Here is a 23,337-nt window from a genome sequence, read left to right on the forward strand (position 1 = left end):
TTACTATGGGGGAATATTACTATGCTTACTATGGATGACACATACACATCATTCATCTACTCTTGGTCCGGCCCCCCGGGTCCATTATATGAACCCATTGCGGCCCTCAAGTCAAAAAGTTTGCCCACCCCTGCTCTAAAACCTCAGCACGTGTCGTAACTCATGAAATGACTGCACAGCCACAATATAGACATATTTACTTCCCTCAGTTACTGGGTAGCATTTTGAACCCAAAGATCCCTATGCTAGGTGGTAGTAGAGTAGATTAGGCCTCCACACCCCTTGAAGCTAATTTCATTCTGTACAATAATCTGCACGGTAGTAGACTGTAAATGGTAGGTAATCAGAAATATGTATTTAGGACTTGGTCATAAATGTGGTGACCTCCCAGCATCCACCCTTTAACTAGTTGCCGACCGCAGATAGCCGAATGACAGCTGCACTGCGGCCGGCCAGTTCTGGGTGGACGTCATATGACGTCCTCCCAGAACGCGCCTGTGCCCACCAGTGCCACCCACCTGTGCCCACCCACCAGTGCTACCCACCAGTGCAGCCCAGCAGTGCTGCCAGTCAGTGCCATCAGTCAGTGCCCAGCGGTTGTGCCAGTCAGTGCCCAGCACTGATGCCAGTCAGTGCCGTCTATCAGTACCCATCATCAGTGTCACCTATCAGTGCCGCCTATCAGTGCTGCATATTAGTGCCGCCTATCCGTGACACCTCATTAGTGCTGTCTATCCGTGCCACCTATCCGTGCCACCTCATTAGTACTGCCTATCAGTGCCGCCTATCAGTGCCCATCAGTGCCACCTATCAGTGCCCATCAGTGCTGCCTCATCAACGCACATCAGTGAAGGAGAAAAATTATCTGTTTGAAAAATTTTATAATAGAAACAAAGAAACTTTTTTTTTTTTTTCAAATTTTTTGCACTTTTTTTATTTATAGCGCAAAAAGTAAAGTGCCCAGTGGCGATTAAATACCACCAAAAGAAAGCTCTATTTGTGAGAAAAAAATGATAAAAATTTCATATGGGTACAAGGTTGCATGACCGCGCAATTGTCAATCAAAGTGCGGCAGCGCTGAAAGCTGAAAATTGGCCTGGTAAATAAGGGGGTATAAGTGCCTGGTAGGCAAGTGGTTAAACTGGATGACTGGTCAGATGGTCTCTGTCAACAACCCTTTGATACCACAAAAAAAGGTAATGGCAGGACCTGTTGTCAAGCTCTTGTTTTAACATCAGCTAAGGAACACCTAACAGGACTTGAGAGAGCTACAGCACCATTTTTGCTTGGACATTTGAACTCTAATAAAACCAAGGACTTTGCAATTATTCTTCCTTTCCAACTCCTTTATACTTCTCTGTTGATTTTGGTCTCTTTACTTCTTTATAACATCTTTTTTTCTGTATATATTTTAGTTACACCATTTTGACATTTTCATCATTAAACCCTATTTTGAAAAGTGTTCAACTGTCCCTAAGGCTTTTAATGCAAACTAAAAGAATCCCTGTCTCTTGAAGAGTGCCTGTAAGGGAATTCCCGTGAGATGGCTGGCGAATAGACGTGCACATGCGCACAGAAATGCATGATCACACACACGCACGGCGAAGATCGGACTAGTTAAAAGGTGCCTCTGCCTGTGCTGAGTGCTGACTGGTCTTCAGCTGTTCCCTGTTTCCTGCTCATTCCTGTGTGATTTCCTTGTTGCTGACCGGGCTTGTTCCTGACCTGACTCTGATTACTCTCCTGCTGGATACTGGTTTCTGACTTCAGCTCTGCTCCTGACTTTGGCTTGCTTTTGATTTGGTACCTCGCTGTCTGCCCGTTGATGACCCTGGCTATTCCTTTGACACTGCTCCTGTCTCCCATCCCAGCTTTCTGCCTTGCTCTGGTGCACACCTGGCGATCTACCATACCAGCTCTGCATATTACTACTGTGTCTGAATCGGAGGTTCATCAGTCTTCCAAAGTCACCAACCGCAAGAGCTGCAAACAACATCTACTGGCGCTCTTGTCCCCCTGGTCCCTAGACACCCTCTGTTCCACCTCCAGTGGGGTCAGGGATAGTGACACAAGTGAGGCTGACCTCGTCATTTCAGTCTCCTATCAGGTACCAGTCAGCCAATGAGGAAGTCTGAAAGGGTGGTCTCTGCAATGGGGGACATCTGTCAATCAATCTCTGCCTTATCTTACTCGGTGCAGAGTTTGCAAAGAAACCTTGAACATCTGGAGAACCAACTACCAACCAAGTCTAATGTCTCCACAGCCAAGGGTCCCTCTGCAGTCTTAGATATAATTATATAACTACTCAGACAGAGCTCAGTATGATTCATAGAACTTCTCCTGTACCGGAACCTTAGGTGCCAATACCTGAGTATTTCACAGGAGACCGCAGAAAGTTCAGAACCTTTCGTAACTCCTGCGAGCTATATTTTTCTCTGCTCCCAAGAACCTTTGCATCACAAAGCACCAAAGTGGGATTCATTATTTCACTCCTTCAGAATGAACCCCAATCCTGGGCACACCGCCTTCATGAGCAACATGATCCGGCTCTGACTTCAATGGACTCTTTTTTCCCAGTGAAGTCACAACTTTACGCTGATCCCTTCCGTGCTCAGACTGCAGAATCTATGCTTAGCAAGCTACGGCAAGGCCAAAGGCCTATAAAGGAATATGTCACTGAGTTCCATATATGGAGTTCTGACACTCAATGGAATGAGTCTGCTCTCCGCTATCAGTTTCGCCCTGGCCTCTCCAACACCCTGAAAGATGAGCTTGCCCGAGTTGGGGTACCAACCAGGCTAGAGGACCTGATAAACCTTGCCATTCAAATCGATCGACGGATCCGGGAAAGGCGGGATGAAAAAACTAACAGGGGTGTCTTGATATGCTCAGAGATGGAGACTCCTGTTCCCTCAACCACTGCTGTCACATCAGACACACTCTCCAGTAAAAGAAGGCATCATAATTCTCCTAGAAGGAGCTTCTGGAGACCACCGTTATCCTCTGCTGAACATCTTCGATGGCAAAACACCAACCTCTGTCTCTACTGTGGTGATGCAGGACACTATATACTGACGTGTCCAGTGAGACCTCATAAGACACACCTCTCCTTCCACCTTCACTTACAACTTGCTGAAAGAACTATTACTGTTCTAGCAATTATAGATTCTGGTGCCTGCAGCTGCTTCATGGATTCGACCTTCGCTAACCAAAATAAGATCCCCCTCCATACTAAGACACAAAGACTTTTGGTCCATCTGGCTGATGGCTCTGGTATCAGTTCTGGTCCTGTGACACAAGAGACTATGCCAATTTTCTGCCACTCCTCCTCGGGACATCAGGAATTTCTATGTCTGGATGTCATAACTTAACCAATATTTCCGGTCATCCTTGGCATGCCCTGGCTAAGAACGCTCAATCCATCCATCAATTGGTTTTCTGGGGAGATCCCTTTCCCTTCCGAATATTGTCAGAACCATTGCATTCCAAAGGAACAATGCACAGTAACTCCTCTTCTTAGTATCCATCCTGATTCTGAGATGATGAAACTCGTTCCTGTCGCTTACCATGAAAACCTGGATGTATTCAACAAGAAGAGTGCCAATGCTCTTCCTCCGCACCGCCCTTATGATGATCCTATTGAACTTCTGCCCGGTGCTGAAATTCCTTTTGGGCGAATTTACCCCCTCTCCGAATTGGAATTAGAGGTCCTCCGGAGTTATATAGATGAAAGCTTGGAAAAAGGGTTTATTCGGCCCTCTACCTCACCAGCGGGAGCTGGCATCTTCTTTGTCGAGAAGAAGGATCATACCCTCAGACCATGTGTAGACTACCGTGATCTGAATAAAATGACAGTCAAGAATCGCTATTCTCTTCCCCCGATTCCCAAATTGTTCCAAAGGCTACGAGGGGCATGTGTCTTTTCAAAGCTGGATCTGAGAGGCGCTTACAATTTAGTCAGAATTCGCGAAGGGGATGAATGCAAGACGGCCTTTCGAACAAGCTTTGGGCATTTCGAATACCTGGTGATGCCATTTTCTCTGTAATGCCCCAGCAACTTTCCAACACTTCGTGAACTATATATTTCGGGACTATCTTGATTTATTTATTATCATTTAGTTGGATGACATCTTAGTCTTTTCCAGCTCAACTGAACGACACCGGGATCATGTAAAGAAGATTTTGGATAGATTACGCCAACATCACCTCTATGCCAAAGCTGAAAAGTGTAAGTTCGAGAAACAGACTATTCAGTTCCTCGGACTTGTGATAACCCCTGACGGCATTGCTATGGATCCCCAGAAGGTGACCTCCATATTAGAATGGCCCGTTCCAAGAGACAGGAAAGCAGTACAACATTTTGTGGGATATGCCAATTTTTACAGAAAATTCATTAAGAACTTTTCAGGTATCATTGCACCAGTAACACAGTTACCCAGGCAACATGTTACTTTCAAGTGGACTCCTGAGGCTCAAGCAGCCTTTGAACAATTATAAAACCTTGTTCACCTCTGCTCCTATCGTGAAGCACCCAAATCCTGCCATAGCCTTTGTCCTTGAAGTAGACGTTTTAGAAAATGCTGTTGGAGCTATATTGTCACAATGACAGGGACTCAAATCCCTCCTTCACCCTGTTGCCTTCTTGTCTAGAAAGTTAAGCTCCTCTGAAAGGAATTATAATGTGGGAGACAGAGAGCTGTTAGCCATCAAGGCAGCCCTTGAGGAATGGTGCTATTTGCTGGAAGGAGCTTCCCATCCTATCCTCATTTTTACGGATCACAAGAACCTAGAGTACTTGAGAACTGCAAAACGCCTAAGGCCCCGACAGGCAAGATGGGCACTGTTCTTCTCCCGCTTTGTATTTCACTTGACATACCGTCCAGGATCAAAGAACGGTAAGCCAGATGCACTCTCACATATGTTTCATGACCCAATTGTACCATCCGAACCTGACACGATTCTGCCAGCTAAGAACTTTTTACTTCTGCAAACAGAACTTGTAGCACAAATGAGAAGTGGTTGATGATCATCCACCCCCCTTGGAGATGCATCTTCAGCTAAAAGACGGTCTGTACCTTCATAAGGAACAAATTTACATACCAGTACAACTCAGATCTCTCATCCTTAAACGATGTCATGATCATCCTTTAGCGGGTCACTTCGGGATCCATAAGACCTCAAATTTGGTCTTCCGTTCCTTCTGGTGGCCAAACTTAATGAAGGATTGTAAGAACTATGTTAGATCTTGCTCAGTATATCTTCGAAACAAGTCTGATAAAGCCAAAACCTGGGGCCTGTTGGAATCTTGCCAGTACCCGAAAAGCCATGGAGTATGATTTCTCTGGATTTTATTGTAAATCTTCCCCCATCTGAAGAGTTCACCACTATTTTTGTCGTGGTTGATCGTCTGTCAAAGATGGCTCACTTCATTCCCTTGAAAGGGACTCCTTCTGCCGCTGAGACTGCTTCTGCTTTTATTAGAGAAATAGTAAGATTACATGGTGTTCCTAACAATATCGTGTCCGATCAGGGAGTACAGTTCACTTCTAAGTTCTGGAAAGCTCTGTGTGAGGCACTAGAGATCGAACTTTGCTTCTCTTCTGAGTATCATCCGCAAACAAATGGACAAACAGAGAGGACAAACCAGACTCTGGAACAATACCTACGATGTTTCTCACCTTATTCACAGGATGTGACAATATAGCTCCAACAGCATTTTCCGAAACGTCTACTTCAAGGACAAAGGCTATGGCAGGATTTGGGTGCTTCACGATAGGAGCAGAGGTGAACAAGGTTTTTAATTGTTCAAAGGCTGCTTGAGCCTCAGGAGTCCACTTGAAAGTAACATGTTGCCTGGTTAACTGTGTTACTGGTGCAGTGATACCTCTCCTTCCATTAGCTGAATTTGCATACAACAGCTCCATCCACTCTGCTACCAAACAGTTCCCTTTTTACTCCAACTATGGATATCACCCTTCCTTCCTTCCTGAAATACCGGTGGAACCCGCTGTTCCGGCAGTACAAGAAAGGATGGATTTCCTCAGTAGTTAATTTGTAATGTTTTAAGTCCAAACATCTATATGTCAGACCATATGGGGAACCAGTGGAACCCCTTTTATCTCCTAGGTAAAGTAGACATCTGAAACCTGTCATACTTATGTTCATTCCAAAGCTAATTTCATACTGGACAATAATATGCACACTAGCAGACTGTAACCTCTAGGTATTCAGAGGTATTAGTACCTATAGTGAACTGAATCTGGGGCTTGGTCATAAACGTAGTGGCATTCCTTTGACCAAAAATTTAGGCCAAAATGGATTCTGCTCCATGTCTTTGCTAAGAAAAAAATCCCAATACGTGTAAATTAATTTGTTTACGTGAAAGCTATAGTGTTTACAAATGTTGGTATAGATACTGGAATTTTTTTTTTTAGTAATAATGGCAGCGATCAGCGACTTATAGCGGGACTGCGGCGGGCATTCTGACACTGGGGGAAACTGACACCAATGCAGTGATCAATGCTAAAAAAATGCACTGACACTCTACTAATGGCACTCGGCAGGAAGGGGTTAACATGAGGGGCGATCAAAGGGTTAACTGTAAGCTGGGAGTGTACTAGGGGGCGGAGGGGGTGCTTTGCTGTAAGCATACTGCTCTGGATGGCTGTGCACAGCCATCCAGAGCAGTGTGCCCAAACTGATAGGGAGGAGGACTGCAGCCCTCCTCCTCGTCGGTGATTGTCAGTAATCACTGGGCACCAGCGAGTAATCACTGGCCGGGACCCGATGATTGACTGCTGCAGCCGCGATTTTGCGCACCCGTGCCAGTTTGCTAGATGGTATGTGGGGGACACAGCAAACATGTGGTAGAAGGTGCTCTGATCAGATGGGACCAAAATTGAACTTTTTTGGCCTAAAAGTAAAATGCTATGTGTGGCGGAAAACTAACACTACACATCACCCTGAACATACCATCCGCACCGTTAAACATGGTGGTGTCAGAATCATGTTGTAGGAATACTTTTCTTCAGCAGGGACAGGGAAGCTGGTCAGATTTGATGGGAAGATGGATGGAGCCAAATGCAGGGCAGAAGAAAACCTGTTAGAGTCTACAAAAGACTTGAGACTGGGGCAGAGGTTCACCTTCCAGCAGGACAACGACCCTAAACATACAGTCAGAGCTACAATGGAATGGTTTAGATCAAAGCATATTCATGTGTTAGAATGGCCCAGTCAAAGTCCAGACCTAAATCCAATTGAGAATCGGTGGCAAAATTTCAAAATTGCTATTCACAGTTGCTCTCCATCCAATCTGACAGAGCTTGAGCTATTTTGCAAAGGAGAATGGGCAAAAATGTCCCTCTCTAGATGTGCAAAGCTGGTAGAGACATCCCCAAAGAGACTTGCAGCTGTAATTGCAGTGAAAGGTGGTTCTACAAAGTATTGACTTGGGGGGCTGAATACAAATGCATGCCAAACTTTTCACGTTTATCAAAAAATGTTAAAAATCATTTATCATTTTCCTTCCACTTCACAATTATGTGCCACTTTGTGTTGGTCTATCACATAAAATCCTAAAAAAATATTTATGTTTTTGGTTGTAACATGACAAAATGTGGAAAATTTCAAGAGCTAGGAATACCTTTTCAAGGCACTGTATGCATCTCTTTAATGCAGAGCAATATTGCCAAGGAATACAAAGGTATCCCACTAATAAATACAAAGACCTTTGCTATTTGTACTTCTGGCATAAACAAACAAACAGGTACACATAATGACATGAACAATTGTGCAATATATGATTTACCTGAAATCCACCCTGCAATGAATTCAGTATACGACATAGTAAGAACTCCAGAAAAACGTGGATCTCACCTATAAAAGAAGATCTACACTTAAGACAAACATCTTGAACTTTGAGTCTGGGTAACATTTAACTAGTAAGTGGGTAGTTACTAAGACTGTTCATTTATGTAAATGACAGATAATAGCTACATGGTACATATTAATCTTTGACAAAATTGAGTTTTTATTATTGGTTAACAAAATGGGTGAAATTAAGAGATTTGGTTTGAAAGGCACCACAACAAACACCAAAAAAAACTGCACTATAGCACACCACAAGGCATAGTTATAAATGCTGTGTGTTGTGGAGGTCTGCATTGTCAAAAATAGTGCAAGTAAGATTTTTCATGCTTTGAGGCTGGTTATGTCCCATTCAAAATGAAAAGGATAGCGTAATACAACATGCTAAAAAAATGTGAATTTTGACAAACCTGAAAATTCCATATCTTGGAGCACAGTACAGAACAAACGACTTGAAGTCATAGATAATGGCCACCACAGTTACTACCTTTTGTACCACTAGCCCCTCCCTCCTAGATTGTAAGCTCCAAGGAGCAGGGCTCTCAAATCCCTCTTGTATTGAACTGTATTGTCTCCCGTTATATTGTAAAGCGCTGTGCAAACTGTTGACGCTATATAAATCCTATATAATAATAATAATGGGTATATACCATTGCCTTCAGATGACTGGACACTGGGAAATGCTTTGCTGGGAATGCTACCCCCGTGAAGACCAACATTGAGCTCTATAGTCACTTTGGTGGCAGTTGTTTCCTTATTCCGGGTCACAATCCTGAGCAATGTTCTTTTGTGTCTTTTGGTCAGCTGACCACCTCGACCATGCTTATGCTTCTCAGACTACGTTTTCCCAGAAAATGTATATGCCGTCATAACCTTTGATACTGTAATTCCCAATGCTCCAAATAAATTGGCAACTTCATTCACAGAAGCACAAAAGAGAAAAGCTCTTTTGGGTCCTGGAAACCAAAGTTTAGAGATGGGCAGCAAGTTTTCGAAAGAAATCAGACATAGTTGCAGTGAAATCTGCCTTAGTCAGATAGGCAGTCTATTGCGGACCTAAGAGGGAGCTAGAATTAAATTGCAATATGGCTTCTGTAGTAATTGTAAATGCTATATTATTTTTTTCTATTTGCAGTTTTTTTCCAACAAAAGTGAACTTACCCATGGTAAGCAGGGATTCTCTTCACAGACTCTGAAAAGGCCTTTGACAGAGTGGCCTGGGATTAAGTCTAAGCAGTCTTTCAGTCTATCCACCTTAAGGAAGCACTTTAATCTGGCCCAAGGGCCAGGGTTAATATTATCAGCCACCTGTCGGACACCGTCAAACTGAGCAATGGCACTAGGTAGGGGTGCCACTGTCACAGATTATATTCATTCTCACCTGAAGGTTTTTATTAGGTGCTTAAGTTCCAACTCTAATGCCAGAGGCTTCAATATGGACGAGTATAAATTGTCAGAATTTACAAATGACAGACTCCTTTTCTTATCTGTACCATGCATTACCCACCCTAAATAATGAAACATTTGTCAAACTGTGAACACCCTTCCAACTTGAAAATCAATTGCACAAAATTATATGCATTGAATATTTCCCTTCCAGCTGATTTTGTCATGTTTTGCCAAGACAAATAATCATCTTTCTAGATAAAGAATGTGATTACAAATCTGGGTATTCAATTGTTAGTAAATTGCAGAGAAATATAGGTGTGCTGTATTACAAAAAAAAAAAAAAACATTAACCACTTGAGCTCCTGAGGATTTACCCCCCTTAATGACCAGGCCTCTTTTTGCTACTCGGCGCTGCACTAATTCAACTGATAATTGTGTGGTCATGCAATGCTGCACCTAAACGAAATTTCCGTCCTTTTTTTCACACAAACAGAGCTTTCTTTCGGTGGCATTTGATCACCTGTGCGCTTTTTATTTTTCACGCTATAAACAAAAAAAGACCAAATATTTTGAAGAAAAACGATATTTTTTACTTTCAGCTATAAATGATATATAGTAAACTCAAAGTTAGTTATAAATTTAGGCCAAAATGTATTCTGCTACATGTTTTTGGTAAAAAAAACCCCAATAAGTGTATATTGATTGCTTTGTGTGAAAGTTATAGCGTCTACAAACTATGGTATAGATACTACAATTTACGCCATTTTTTTGCTATACAGCGCTGCGCTAGTTTAACAGACAATTGCGCGGTCATGCAATACGGTACATAAATGAAATTTATGTCCTTTTTTTAAACACAAATAGAGCATTCTTTTGGTGGTATTTGATCACCTGTGCACTTTTTATTTTTGGCGCTATAACCAGAAAAAGTTTTGAAGGAAAAAATTTTTTTTTTAAAAAAACAATATTTTTAAAATTTGGTCATAAAAAATATCTAAAAAAACTAAAATTTCATCATAAATTTAGGGCAAAATGTATTCTGCTACATGTTTTTGGTTAAAAAATCCCAATAAGTGTATATTGATTGCTTTTTGTGAAAGTTATAGTGTCTACAAACTATGGTATAGATAATGGAATTTACATAGCTTTTACTTTTAATCACGTTTCTTGAGGTGCTAAAATACCAGGATAGTACAAACACCCTCAACTGACCCCTTTTCGGAAATTAGACACCCTAAACTATCTGCTGAGAGGCATATTGAGTCCATGGAAGATTTATTTTTTTTCCACAAGTTTCTGGAAAATGACAAAAACTTTTTTTTTTTTACACAAAGTTGTCATTTAAATGATTTATTTCTCGCACAAGCCATGGATATATGTGGAATTACACCCCAAAATACATTCTGCTACTTCTACTGAGTATGGGGATACCACATGTGTGAGACTTTTTGGGAGCCTAGCCACATACAGGAGAAATCTAATGACCACTTTGAAAGCGTAACTTCCTCATTACACTTCCTCACTACCTACAACAGTTTCAAAGGCCCAAACATGCCAGGATAGCCCCAAACTCCCCCCAAATGACCCCTTTCTGGAAAGTAGACACCCCAAGGAATTTAAAAAGAGGCATGGTGAGCGTTTTGCAGATCTCATTTTTTCTCACAAGGTTTTGAAATATAAAAAAAATAGAAAAAATATGTTTTTGTTTTCTTTTCTTCATTTTCCAAAAACTTGTGGCAACAAATGAGATCTGCAAAATACTTACTGTGCTTTTTATCAAATTCCTTGGGGCGTCTACTTTCCAAAAAGGGGTAATTTGGGGGGGTTAGGTGCTATCCTGGCATTTCAGGGCCTCCGAAACTGTGATAGGTAGTCTGGAAGTGTAATGAAGAAATAAAGCCCTTTAAAAGCCTGAAGGTGCTTATTGGATTTTGGGGTCCTGTACTTGGCTAGACTGCCAAAAAGTCTCTCACATGTGGTACCCCCTTACTCGGGAGAAGTAGCAAAATGTATTTTGGGGAGTAATTCCACATATAACCATGGCATCTGTGAGCAGTAAATCATTTAAGTGACAATTTTGTGTAAAAAAAAAAAAAATATTTATTTTTGTCATTTTCCAAAAACTTGTGGTAAAAAAATAAATTCTTCTATTGAATCAACATTCCTCTCAGCAAATAGTTTGGGGTGACTACTTTCCAAAAAGGGGTAGTTTTGGGGGGTGGGGATGTTTTATGCCCAGCATTAGAAGTTTATGCCACACATCATTCACTCTTCTAACCACCTGAAGACCAAGCCTTTTTGTTCACATGAAAAAAATCTGTATTTTTTGCTAGGAAATTAATTTAAACCCCCAAACATTATATTTTTTTTAAAGCAGACACCCTAGTGAATAAAATGGTGGGTACTTCAATTTTTTATGGCACATAGTACTCGCGCAGCGATTTTTCAAAGCAAATTTAAAAAAAAAATACACTTTTTTTACTTTTAATGCACAAAAACACAATATAGTGGCCAATTGTTTGGTAAAATATAAAAGATAATGGTATGCCAAGTAATTAGATACCAAACATGACATGCTTTAAAACTGCTCATGCCCCGTGCAATGGCGACAAACTGCAAACATTTTTAATATCCATAGGCAGAGCTTTAAAAGCCTTTAATAGCTACCATTTTAGATTTACAGAGGAGGTCTAGTGTTAGAATTACTGCCCTCGATCTGACGTTCATGGCAATACCTCACATGCATGGTGCAACCGCTGTTTACATAACGGCACAGGGTCAAGGCTTGTGCACACAGGTGTGCGCGCATGGGAGGGGAAATTTTTGTTTTTTGTTTTTTTTTTTGGTTATTTTGATTTTTTTTAAATTATTTTTACATTGTACCTTTCATTTTTTTTTATCACTTTAATGCTATAACAGGGAATGCAAATAACCCCTATAACTTCAATGGGCATTGTCATATATTCTTTTTTGAGAAATCTGGAGTCTATCAGACTCTGGATATCTCCTCTGCCCTTACATTATCTAATCAAACCAAAATTGGTGTGATCAGATGCTTTCCCAATTTACAAATGTTGTTTATATCCTGCGAAAATGAAGTGATGGAATGCTTGTAGCTTCCGAATTCTTAGACTATAGAAATGATTGGCACCACTCTAGTCTCTGAAATTTTCTGTTATAAAACATATCCAATAAAAAAAATCTAATTTCTTCATAAATTTTTGCCAAAATATATTCTGCTACTTGTCTTTAATAAAAAAAAAATCCCAATAAGTGTATATTAATTGGTTTGTGTGAAAGTTATAGAGTCTACAAACTATGGTATTTACAGTATATTTGAAAATTGATCAATCTGAATGTACTGATGGCCTCTCTCGTTTTATTATTTATTTATTGCAAGTACTTATATATAGCCATCAGTTTATGCAGCGCTTGACATGTATTGTACATTGACATTAGTCCCTGCCCTCAAGGAGCTTACAATCTAATTTCAATAACTCACACTCATACATACTCATACATACACATACTATGGCCAATTTAGAGAGGAGCCAATTAACCTACCAGCATGTCTTTGGAGTGCTGAGGCTGGGATTTGAACCAATGACCAGTGCTGCCAGGTGGAAGTGCTAACCACTTAGCCACTGTGCTGCCCCTAAAATGCCAGAACAGTACCAATATCCACCAAATGACCCCTGTTTGTAAAGTAGACAGTCTGATGTAATTAGTAACAGGCATGGTGAGTTCATTTTGTTGTACTTTTTTGTCACAGTTTTTTTACATAGTCACCTGTGTAGTACAGCGTCATCATATGACTGGCGTGGAAGTGATCATGGACCCTGACTGGTGATGGTATGTTTAAAAATATATATATATATACTTTTTTTCTTTAACATTTTAATTTTTCTTTACTTTTTTTTTTTATAACATCCTGTCATCAGAGTAGCTCGGTGTCACCATAGTGACTCTGTACTACTGTGGGAATGGTGATCAGGGATTTTTTACAATGTTATTGCTGATTCAGCGAAGATCACTGTATAAGCAATAGTTTTAGCGGTCATAAATGGTTTTAGCATTCATGAACAGCTTGCTTTTGGCTGTGATCTATGATTGGCTACAGCTAATTACATGGTACAGGTAGCTAGGTATCATTTGTTTGCTGTGGGCTCATCACAGATCAGTAAGCAAGCTGTTCATGAATAAAAAAAAAAATGACAGGTTGTTTACAATCATAGCACATTATATCCAGTTACAGATTATCGGTAACTGTATTCCGCTGTGTCTAGTGGACACAGCGGTCACAAGAGGGGGGCACGCATACGCCCCTAACCAGGCCCAATGATGTACAAGGTTCAGGGAAATAACACAATACACTTGTGAGCTACCTCTGTTAGTTGACAGCCCTATTTAGATGTCAATCCAAGAGGGAGGGGGGATACTGGTCGGGACTCGGTGAAGGGCTGAGAGGGGAGAGATCTGTGTGTAAACAACACAGAACTCTCCTGTCAGCATTGAAACAGGCTGCTTTGTATCTCTCTGCACAGCAGATACAAAGCAGCATGTCTCCCTAATAAAACACACACAGCACATCATGTAAAACAGCACACTGTTAACCCTTTGATCGATCCAGATGTTAACCCCTTCCTGCCCAGTGTCATTAGTACAGTGTCAGTGCTTTTTATTAGCACTAATCACTGTATTAGTGTTACTGGGGATGTCAGTGGCCGTTAGTCAGTTCCCCCCCAGTGTCAGAATGCCCACCGCAGTCCTGCAGTTCCACTATAGGTCGCTGATTGCCGTCATTACTAGTATAAGATAAAAAAAAAAATCTCAGTATATATACCACCATTTGTAGACACTATAACTTTCACGTAACTTAATATACACTTTTTGGGATTTTGTTTTAGCAAAGACGTAGCAGAATACATTTTGGCCTAAATTTGATTTTTAAACTGTAATTAGATATGTTTTATAGCAAATATATATATATTTTTTTTTTTATTTCAAAATTGTTGGTCTTTTTTTGTTTATAGTGCAAAAAAATAAAAAGCGAAGAGGTGATCAAATACCACCAACAGAAAACTCTATTTGTGGGAAATGACATAACTTTTATTTATGTACAGCATTGCATGACCACGCAGTTGTTAAAGTAACACAGCGCCGTATCGCAAAAAATGGCCTGGTCAGGAAGGGGAGTAAATCCTCTGGAGGGCAAGTGGTTCATTTGCAAAGATATGTGCCATAAGATGCCACCAGCACAAATATTAAAGACAAAATCAGTGTCATGGACAGACTGAATCTGTGTCTGGCAGTGGCAGGGTGACAGCTGCAGTAAGTGGAGGATGATAGATATACACTCTGACAGATCCCAGGCTGGAATTTCCCAGGCAATGGGGGGAGATAAAATGCTGTGACAACAGGCAGCCCAGCACATACACAGAACACCTGAATTGAGCAATCCCACACAGTGACAGATCCGACACAACACACCACCACCAACATTGACACAGATCAGCAGACCCAACAGGCACTAGAAGAGCAGACTGGGGGATCATGATGATGTCATCACTCACTGACACATTGTACATGTGATGGATGGCTGGCCGGTTCATACTCACACAGACACAAGACATCAGAGTCAAACATTACCTTCTTCTGCAGGCGCAGCTCCGCCTCTGCTGATGAATGGGAAGAAAAGGGCTGGAACTCCACAGTGATCAGCAGCCGCCAGCTGGCTTGCAGTAAGGAACTGAGTCTGAGATGTACTGGAAGGAGCGGCAGCCCAGACACCTGACATCTTCCTCTGTCCTTTCTTCCTCCTCCTCTGCCACCTCTCCCCTCAGATGAAGGATCATTCATGAGAGAGAATGCCGACCTGTGCTGCACCCAGGCACCCCTAGGCAGCTGCCTAGTTTGCCTAGTGGAAGCACCGGCCCTGCTTGTAAGGACTCCATGTAATACTTGGACCTTATTTATACCTATATAGCTCATTTAGGTGATCTTGCAAGCAATGTATATTTTTGGAATAGAAAGTTCTATGCATCATCCTCTTGTCACCTATTATTATATTTTTTTAATCCCCCCCTATCTTTTCTCCATGGTTTCCTATAGCATTCATATTGTGTGGGCAGCCATTGAGCCCCCACCCACAGACTGGGTGACGCTTGCTGTGTACAACACCCCCGATCTGAGAAGGCACTAGGCATGTGGAGGTAAGACTGCACATTCATTTATTTTTTTATATATATATATATATATATATATATATATATATATATATATACACTATATATATCTTTTTTCATATTGTGTGGGCAGCCATTGAGGATCTCCCCGCAGACTGGGTGAGGCTTGCTGTGTAGCACACCCACAATCTGAGATGGCACTCATGCTCTTAGGCATGTGGAGGTAAGCGTGTACGTTAATTTATTTTATTTCATATATATATATATATATATATATAATCTTTTTTTTCACTCCATTATTTCCTTCATTTCTTCATTCCTGAGGACAGTATGAATGGCTTTATCATATGTCACTTTTTGTTTTGGCTTTAAAGTGTGAGTTTATTCATTCATGTATTTATGGAATGTTTATTTTCAGTATAAGATACTTCACTCTTCATTCTCATGTAAAAGGTTCTCAGATCCTGAAGAAGGGGGTTATCCACTGAAACGCGTTGACCTATGTTCTCAACCTACCTCACATGGTTTGGCAGGAACTGGTTTATATACTCCATATACTGGAGTTGATAGGTCCATATACTGGTTGATAATCATGTTATGACCTCCTTGTAATCAACTGTAATTTTGTATATATTTAGAATGTTTATATATGGAGTAATGTCTATTTTGAAACATTTTAATTGATTTGTAATAAAATTGAGTGGTATATTAGTAAATTTTCTTCTGGTGTTTACTAACGGAGGCATATTAAAAGTCCCACTGTGTTTTTTCTATTTTTAGTAATGGGTATTTATTTACTGTTGAATTTTTTGGAATTGTATATGTAAAACTAACTAAATCTTCTCAAAGACATCAAGCAAGACCTTAAATCTTGGAATGTGCCAGGTTATTCCTGGTTATTCCTGGTTTGGGAGTGATGCAATTTTTATAAATGAATGAATGTTCTTCTGTGCGTATTTTACATACTGCAAACAATACAGATAAAATGCCCTCCGCCTTCCTCGTGCAAAACATTATTTTAGCACTCGCATAAAGAAAAATGTGAATCAGAGACTTAGCATCTCAAGTCTAAGTTTGCCTAAACCTAAATGTGGTACTGGACTACCTGTGATAAAACGCTATTTCCTGGGCATGCCATCTTACAAGAATAGCTGACGGGGATCTGTATGTCATACTGAAGGGTTAGGTTACCTTTGAAGAGTGCTTTGCATTTCTTTCACTTCTATCCAATGGCTTGATTTGCATCTGGCTATGGAAAGTACCACCTGCAACTCCTTAACTATGTACTCAGAACAGGGCCCCCTAATCCCCCCACAAAAAAAAATTCAGATTTCCCCAACATTTATAAAGGTTTTTTTAATCAGATCCTTTGTATTGAATTTTAGCCGCATGAGCAGCACTTTACACACAACAAAATAAGAAAGGTATTCAAACATACAGTGACAATTCAAGTAATCCAAAGTCATTAATAATTTCCATAAGATTATGGTTACCTGTAATCAGCAGAATTTGTCTCATTTGGTAGCAAGGCAGAGAACACTGCAAAAACATTAAATTACATTCATTGACTCATTCATATTTTCCAAGTAAAGAAGGTATACTATATGAAGCATGTAAAACAATAAGAGAGAAAAATTCCCAACTTACCAACCAGCTTGCAAACAAACTGAATTAGCCTGTCTAACAGTATGAATTAAAACAGGGGTCTAGTTAGCACACATTTGCAAATACATTTATAAGCTGCAGAGCCTCTTCACAGCACCCCGATATTCTGCAGTTCTTAACTCTCCAAATTTTGAGAGCCCCTATAGTAGAGGCACATGTATTTAATGGATAGTCTGAGGACAGGTGAACCTGAGGGAGCCCACCGCTACTGATCACTGGTGCAATGCTTTCCAGGCTCCATTGGACAAAAACAATAAATGCACATTTTTTTACCTGCAAGAAATGTGCATTTATTATTTTTGTCCAAAAGCTGAACTTATCCTTTAACTTGTACAAATATACCAGAATGCTGATCAGTTTCATACATCTCATATTGCAACATGACCTCTCCAAGAAAGTATATCAAGACTTTAAGTGCACATAAATACTCCATACTCAGAGGGACAGTAGCTTATCTGAGATCAGATGGCATGGAGCCAGATCAGGTACTGCCAGCCAAGGTGTCCATAATCTCAAATTTTTGGGTACAATTCCTATGCTGATATATGAGATTTTTGCAGGAAATAACAATATTAACTTTTCCACACCACTGTCATTAGAGGGTTATAGCACATCCAAATTTGGGAAATCACTTTCCAGGCCATGTAAAGCAATGAAGAAGACACAATTTAGGATTTGGCGATAGAGTGGTTTGATATATGGAGGATATAAGAGACACAACCTATTTCTAAAAATTTAATGAGGGAATGCTGTCCCCATTCTAGATTTGTGGCAAATGATTCCCCAATTCTGGTCTATTCAAAATAGGCAGGATCTAACAAACTGATCATACACAACACAAGTTCTTACATAGTTGAACTTGTAAATAAGATACTTTTTGAACAAACCTTCTCTTAGACCTATAAGTAGGAGAAGGCTTACTCAATTTGAAACCCTTTGCCTGTGAGGATCACCCCAAAGACACGTTAACTATTTGTATTATACTTGTTTACCTAAAGCACCCCCAATGAAGAACCCGCATGTAAGGCATAAGAGAAAGACTGCGGAATAATCATATGGAAGACAAATGGGAAGCGATCAATATAAAAATATAAAAGAGAATGGTTATCAACTTTCGGGCATGCTGGTACCTAACTCCCTCACTGGTTCACAATATATCACAAAATAGTACCAATTCCTGTTGGAGATGCAGAGGAGCAAAGGGTACCTTGTTGCATCTTTGGTGGCGATACCCCCTATTGCAATCTTACTAGACAAATGTACACTGCATATTTTCACATAATACCAGCCTTGACTATTCGCCTGTCCAATGTCTACTAGCCCAGAATATCTACTTGAAATTCTTAGCTATGTTCATGGTCAACACAGCTAGGATATGCATACCAGGATGCTGGAGAACAAAATTGTCTATGACCCTGAGGATCAACAGCAATACAACAGAGGAGACCCCGTAAGGGGATATCATCATGAAAGGATTAAAGTAATACTGTATAGTGTGTCTTGGGAGAACAGTGCCCCCCAAAAAATGTTTTATATCCATTATGGTATAGGGGGTGAATAAGGAGGTGGAGAAAAGAAAGAAAAGGAGGGAAAATGGGGGAAGGCATAGGGAAATTAATAGTAAAAGTATTGGGGAGGGTGTAAATGATGAAGCAGGAAAGAATAGAAGAAGGAGAGGAGTCTGAAGAAGACTTAGGATGCATAATTTGTCCAAATATCGCTGAAATGGTGCACTGTTGCCTCTTTGTACTCAGATGAGAACCTAAAATATTGCCAGTAAAACCATGTCTTTCTATATTGTTGTTCATGATGTCCAAAGGGAGAGCAAGAGATCCTCATAGTCTCACCAGCTAACTTTGCCCACTGACCTATCATGGGAGTGGGGGGAAATTACTACTCTTCCACCTGACCGGAATATACAACCTAGCCGCATTTATTAACCACTTACCAACTAGCAGTTTAACTTTTACTGCTGGCTGACAGCTCTGTTGTTCCCTCGTAACTTATGGGTTTACATCCCCTGCTGCTCGTGCCGTGGTTGGACACAGCTCGAGTCTGTGAGCCTGCTGATGGCTGTGGCCTACCTGTAAAGGACCACCCGGCGGTACCACTAGCACTCCACTAAATGGGCGTTCCCAGAGCACGGAGTCTAAGTAACAGGGTGCTTGTTCACCAGGGCCCCTGATGGTGGGGATGGACTTGGAGCTCCCCGAGACCAGGTCGTGGCTACTGGGTAAACCCGTCAGTGTTAGTGGTATACGCCGAGGACCCCCACGGGGAAGAGCCTGATATGAGGAGGTCAGAAGACCCCACTGGGAGGGATGGATGGATGGATGGCTGAGCAGGTGCGAAGTCAGACAAGCCGGGTCGGTAACAGGGAGGACGGTATGGTACAAGGCAGCGGGCAGAGAATAGTCGGGTCACACGCCAGGTCAGTAACAGCAGGTCAGATCCAATAGGGGGCATTCAAGAGAGAGGTCAGGCAAAGCAAGGGTCTGGGCAGGAGAATACAACAAGGTCAGAGCACAATCCGGGTCAGCAACTGCAATTCACAGGTTCGCAGGTACAGGATACAGGGAAGACCAGAAGGCACTGAATGACAGCTCAGGGCCATTTAAATATCCCGCCCTGCGGTGCCATTGGTGCCCAGCGGGCGGCCGCGGCTTCTACTGCGCATGCGCGAACTCGAATGCCACGGCCGGCCCGGACCTAGTGCCCGAGTCCCTGCACAGGGCGGCGCACTGCGCCTGCGCCGGGACCATCACGGCGGGGAACGAGGAGATCCCTGACACTACCACTGCACAGAGATCAGTGTACTAGTAAACACACAACCCAGATCTGTCTCGTTCTGCTTCCTGATCCCACTTAACGTTCAAAGCTGAGATCAGGAAGAAAAGCCAGCAGTCTGTGAGTAAAATCAGCACACATTTACTTGTTAAGCACACATTTAACCCCTTGATTGCCCTCCTGATCACCCCCTGTCACCCAGCCAGTGTCATTACTACAGTGAAAATGGACAGTAGTGTCACTAGTGATGTCAGATAGAGTCAGTTTGTGTCCCTCCCAGCCAGTGTCAGTCCCTGATTGCCTGCAATGACTAGTAAAGTGTCTGACCGGGTCCAGTTAGTACAGTGTCCCCAAAAATGCAGTGTGAGCATGATCAGCTATCACTACCAGCACATGCATGCAGCCCCCCTCCCCCCAACAAGTGCTGTGTCAGTATAATTCTGATCACTGCCAGCTCTGATACATTGTCTGCATAACCGCAGTATTAGCAAGATCAGGCCTGATCTCTGCTAGCACTAGCAGTTAGTTGTAGTTCTAGCACACAAGCAGTCCCCGATTGCTATCCAGGAGCTCTTTTTCACATAGTGGCCACTAGGTACCTGTAATATGCCCAAAATGTCCAAAAAAAAGGTACACTGGTAAGGAGGTGTACAGGATTCCAATCATGACAGATAAGAGTGAAGGGAAGGCCTTACTGTCAGAATCAGGCTGAGAATATGAACCTATAAAAAGCAGTGGCACCCTGAAAGCTAGCTTGGACAATGGTAAAGAGTTCCCTGCTAAAAATCAGGTGTACCTGACCCCATGTTGCTCAGTTTCAGCATGGCGCAAGTACTAGTGCTACACTACTGTTTGGTGATCTGGCAAGAGCAAGCAGCATAGTACATCCTAGCCTTTTTGACACCAGTGCTGCAGTATTTCATAGTGATGTGGAAAGCACCAGCATTGCAGTACAGGCAGAGCATGGAAAAGAGCTTAGTTCAGCCTCTGATCACATAGAGAGAGCGGATCAGTCTGTGATGATGGATAATAACATGAGGCTTGGAATAATTCTCTGAAAAAAGACAGTAAAGCTTCTTTTTGGAGTGGATGGAAAGGTATAGTATTTATCTTGTACAGGTTAATGGTCAGAGGAAATATGGAAACCCTCCTGCAGACTGGGTGGAGAAGCTCCTCCTCTTGGGACAGAAATATTTATCACCAATCTTTCTCAAGAAAGCTATGAAAATAAATGAATTCCACTTTTTCAGACTGTTGGAATATTGTATGAGTTTCGTCTTATGATGATTTTTTAGTGGACAGATTATACAAGTGAAAGGCAAACACCTGAAAGACAGCATTCAAGGGTGTGGCCTTGTTGAAGGGCTGTCTGGGGTGTGTTCCTGGCTGGTCTGAGTGCCTGGCTCTTTATTAGATCGCTGTTAGCTGTTCATTAGATGTACTAAAGATATTACTGTTTACCTTTTGCATTGTTTAGGATAATGTGATCAAGCTCTTACCTAATCAGTGTGAGATTTTTATCCCAATGTGTAATACTTGTTTTTATTGTTCATGTGGGAACTGCCCCTATTTCTGAAATGTATAAAAACTTGTACTTCTGTTCAATAAAAGAATTCCAGTTTTTCACCTACGCTAGTGTCGACAAGGGTGAAATGCCCAGCTATAATACCTTGTTCCTGTGTCCCAACGGTGAGGAAGCAGTTCTTTGACGGATGCACTCAGGCGGAGTGCCAGGTGGTCCATCACAATACCACTTTAGAATTTGAGGGAAAAGACAGTCAAAGGGAGTGCCCCAGATGCCCAGACTACATGGGGAGCAGTGGTAAGATAGAGTGGGATTTGTTGTCACCCATATGTTACATATGGGCTACCATTTGTATGTGGACAACTATTATGCAAGTGTGTCACTTTTCAGACATTTGTTCCTTATAAAAAAGTGGCTGCTGTGGCACCATGCTACCTAATCGCAGGGGCTTCCTCCTACAGCTTGTTAACACCCCACTAAGAAAGGGGGAGAAAGCCTGCTTGCGGTATGAAGAACTACTAACAGTAAAATAGACTGGACAAAAATGGACAAATGTGATGTATTCATCCAGTCTTATATTTGTAGCCAAGTCTAGGATTTGTCATTCTGCAACCGAGGGACATCTGTAGCCTAGATTGAGATCATCTTTCTTCCCCTCTAGCGTTCAGCTTAGAGCAATCACATCATTTTCTGTTAACTGTAGTGGGAACTGTTTCTGACAAGCAGAGAATCTTGGGCTTTGTAGTCCCACAGCCTAGTTACACTGTATTTTTCAGCATTGTCTGGACTACAATTGCCAAAAGGGAGAAAACTGAAGGACATTCTGGGGAGACAGATATTTCCCTGCAGCAGCTGATCTGGAGGATTTGGCGTGGAGATTTGGAGCTAGACAGAAGGGAGAGTGTCTCAGCATTCCACTTAACAGAGTATAAACACCGCATGCGGATATCAATTTCCTGCTTGTATATCAGAGGATACCATTTTTGGAGCTATTACTGGTGCTTACCTGTTCTTTTCATTCTTTTCAGAATAAAATCTAGTGGATGATACAAAGTGATTGCTATTTAATTCAGACCTGTTCAGACCTACATTTAAAACAAGGTCTCCACCGCTTTGCTAGCAGAAGACATCAGAACTTTGCACCACAGGAACTTTAACATTATAGCACTCTGCTGTGCTATTGCATCTAATGGGACCACTTTTTTTCTCTCACTGCCAGGAGTGTTTGGTAGAGCTTAGGCATATACAGTATATATCTATTCAGATCCTTTGCAAGAGTGGTATTACTGTATCTATGTTATTTGTTTTGCTTACTTCTTAGTAGTGTCTTTTAACCCAGAAGGAGTTGAGGAATCAACAAATCCCTCTCTGCCTCTCAACACCCATGCTATTAATATAGTTCACAGTCTATTTGTATATTTACAGTTGCTAAATATTGATGGTTGTGATTTTATTGTGTTGATCATTTCCAATAAGGTTTACTGGATTTTTAAATTGTCATCTATCTTGACTTCTTGCAATATATACAACTTGATCATCACTAAACAGGTGTGTGTGTATTTCAGGATATAGCGACCAACAGGTGTTTCAGAGGGGCCGAGATTGTTCTTGGAGTCCGGGCGCAGAACAGAAACCCAAAATTACCAGGCATCTCCTTCGGGGGGGCTGCTACACATTCATACAGACATGACAGTCCAAATTCACACAGTGTCTGGTGTCTGCGCCCAAAACTATAATCTCAATATAGGAGGAATAAGAATATTTTTCAAAATTTTCAGTGGTTTATGGTTTGTTAGCAAAAAATAAAAACCCAGAGTTGATTAAATACCACCAAAAGAAAGCTCTATCTGTCTCAAAAAAATTCTAAAAATTTCATATGGGTACAGTGTTGCATGAACGTGGAATTGTCATTCAAAGTGC

At 41.4% G+C, this 23,337-nt stretch overlaps 1 protein-coding gene across 1 annotated transcript in view; it reads right to left on the reverse strand.

Moving 5' to 3' along the window:
• SLC25A45 (solute carrier family 25 member 45) overlaps positions 1-16,983 on the reverse strand; it is a 48,816-nt gene extending 31,833 nt beyond the window's left edge. Inside the window, exons 1-2 of the mRNA XM_089653603.1 lie at positions 16,934-16,983; positions 7,808-7,875 (exon numbers count right to left, since the gene is read on the reverse strand). Coding sequence (XP_089509729.1) covers positions 7,808-7,844 — 37 coding nt within the window. The 5' untranslated portion in view covers positions 7,845-7,875; positions 16,934-16,983. The remainder of the gene's footprint in view (positions 1-7,807; positions 7,876-16,933) is intronic.
• Positions 16,984-23,337: the final 6,354 nt, after the last annotated feature.

Source organism: Staurois parvus, unplaced genomic scaffold (genome assembly GCF_062004578.1).
Source record: "Staurois parvus isolate SC_StPar_1 unplaced genomic scaffold, SC_StPar_1.0 ptg000715l, whole genome shotgun sequence".
NCBI classification, from domain to species: Eukaryota; Metazoa; Chordata; class Amphibia; order Anura; family Ranidae; genus Staurois; species Staurois parvus.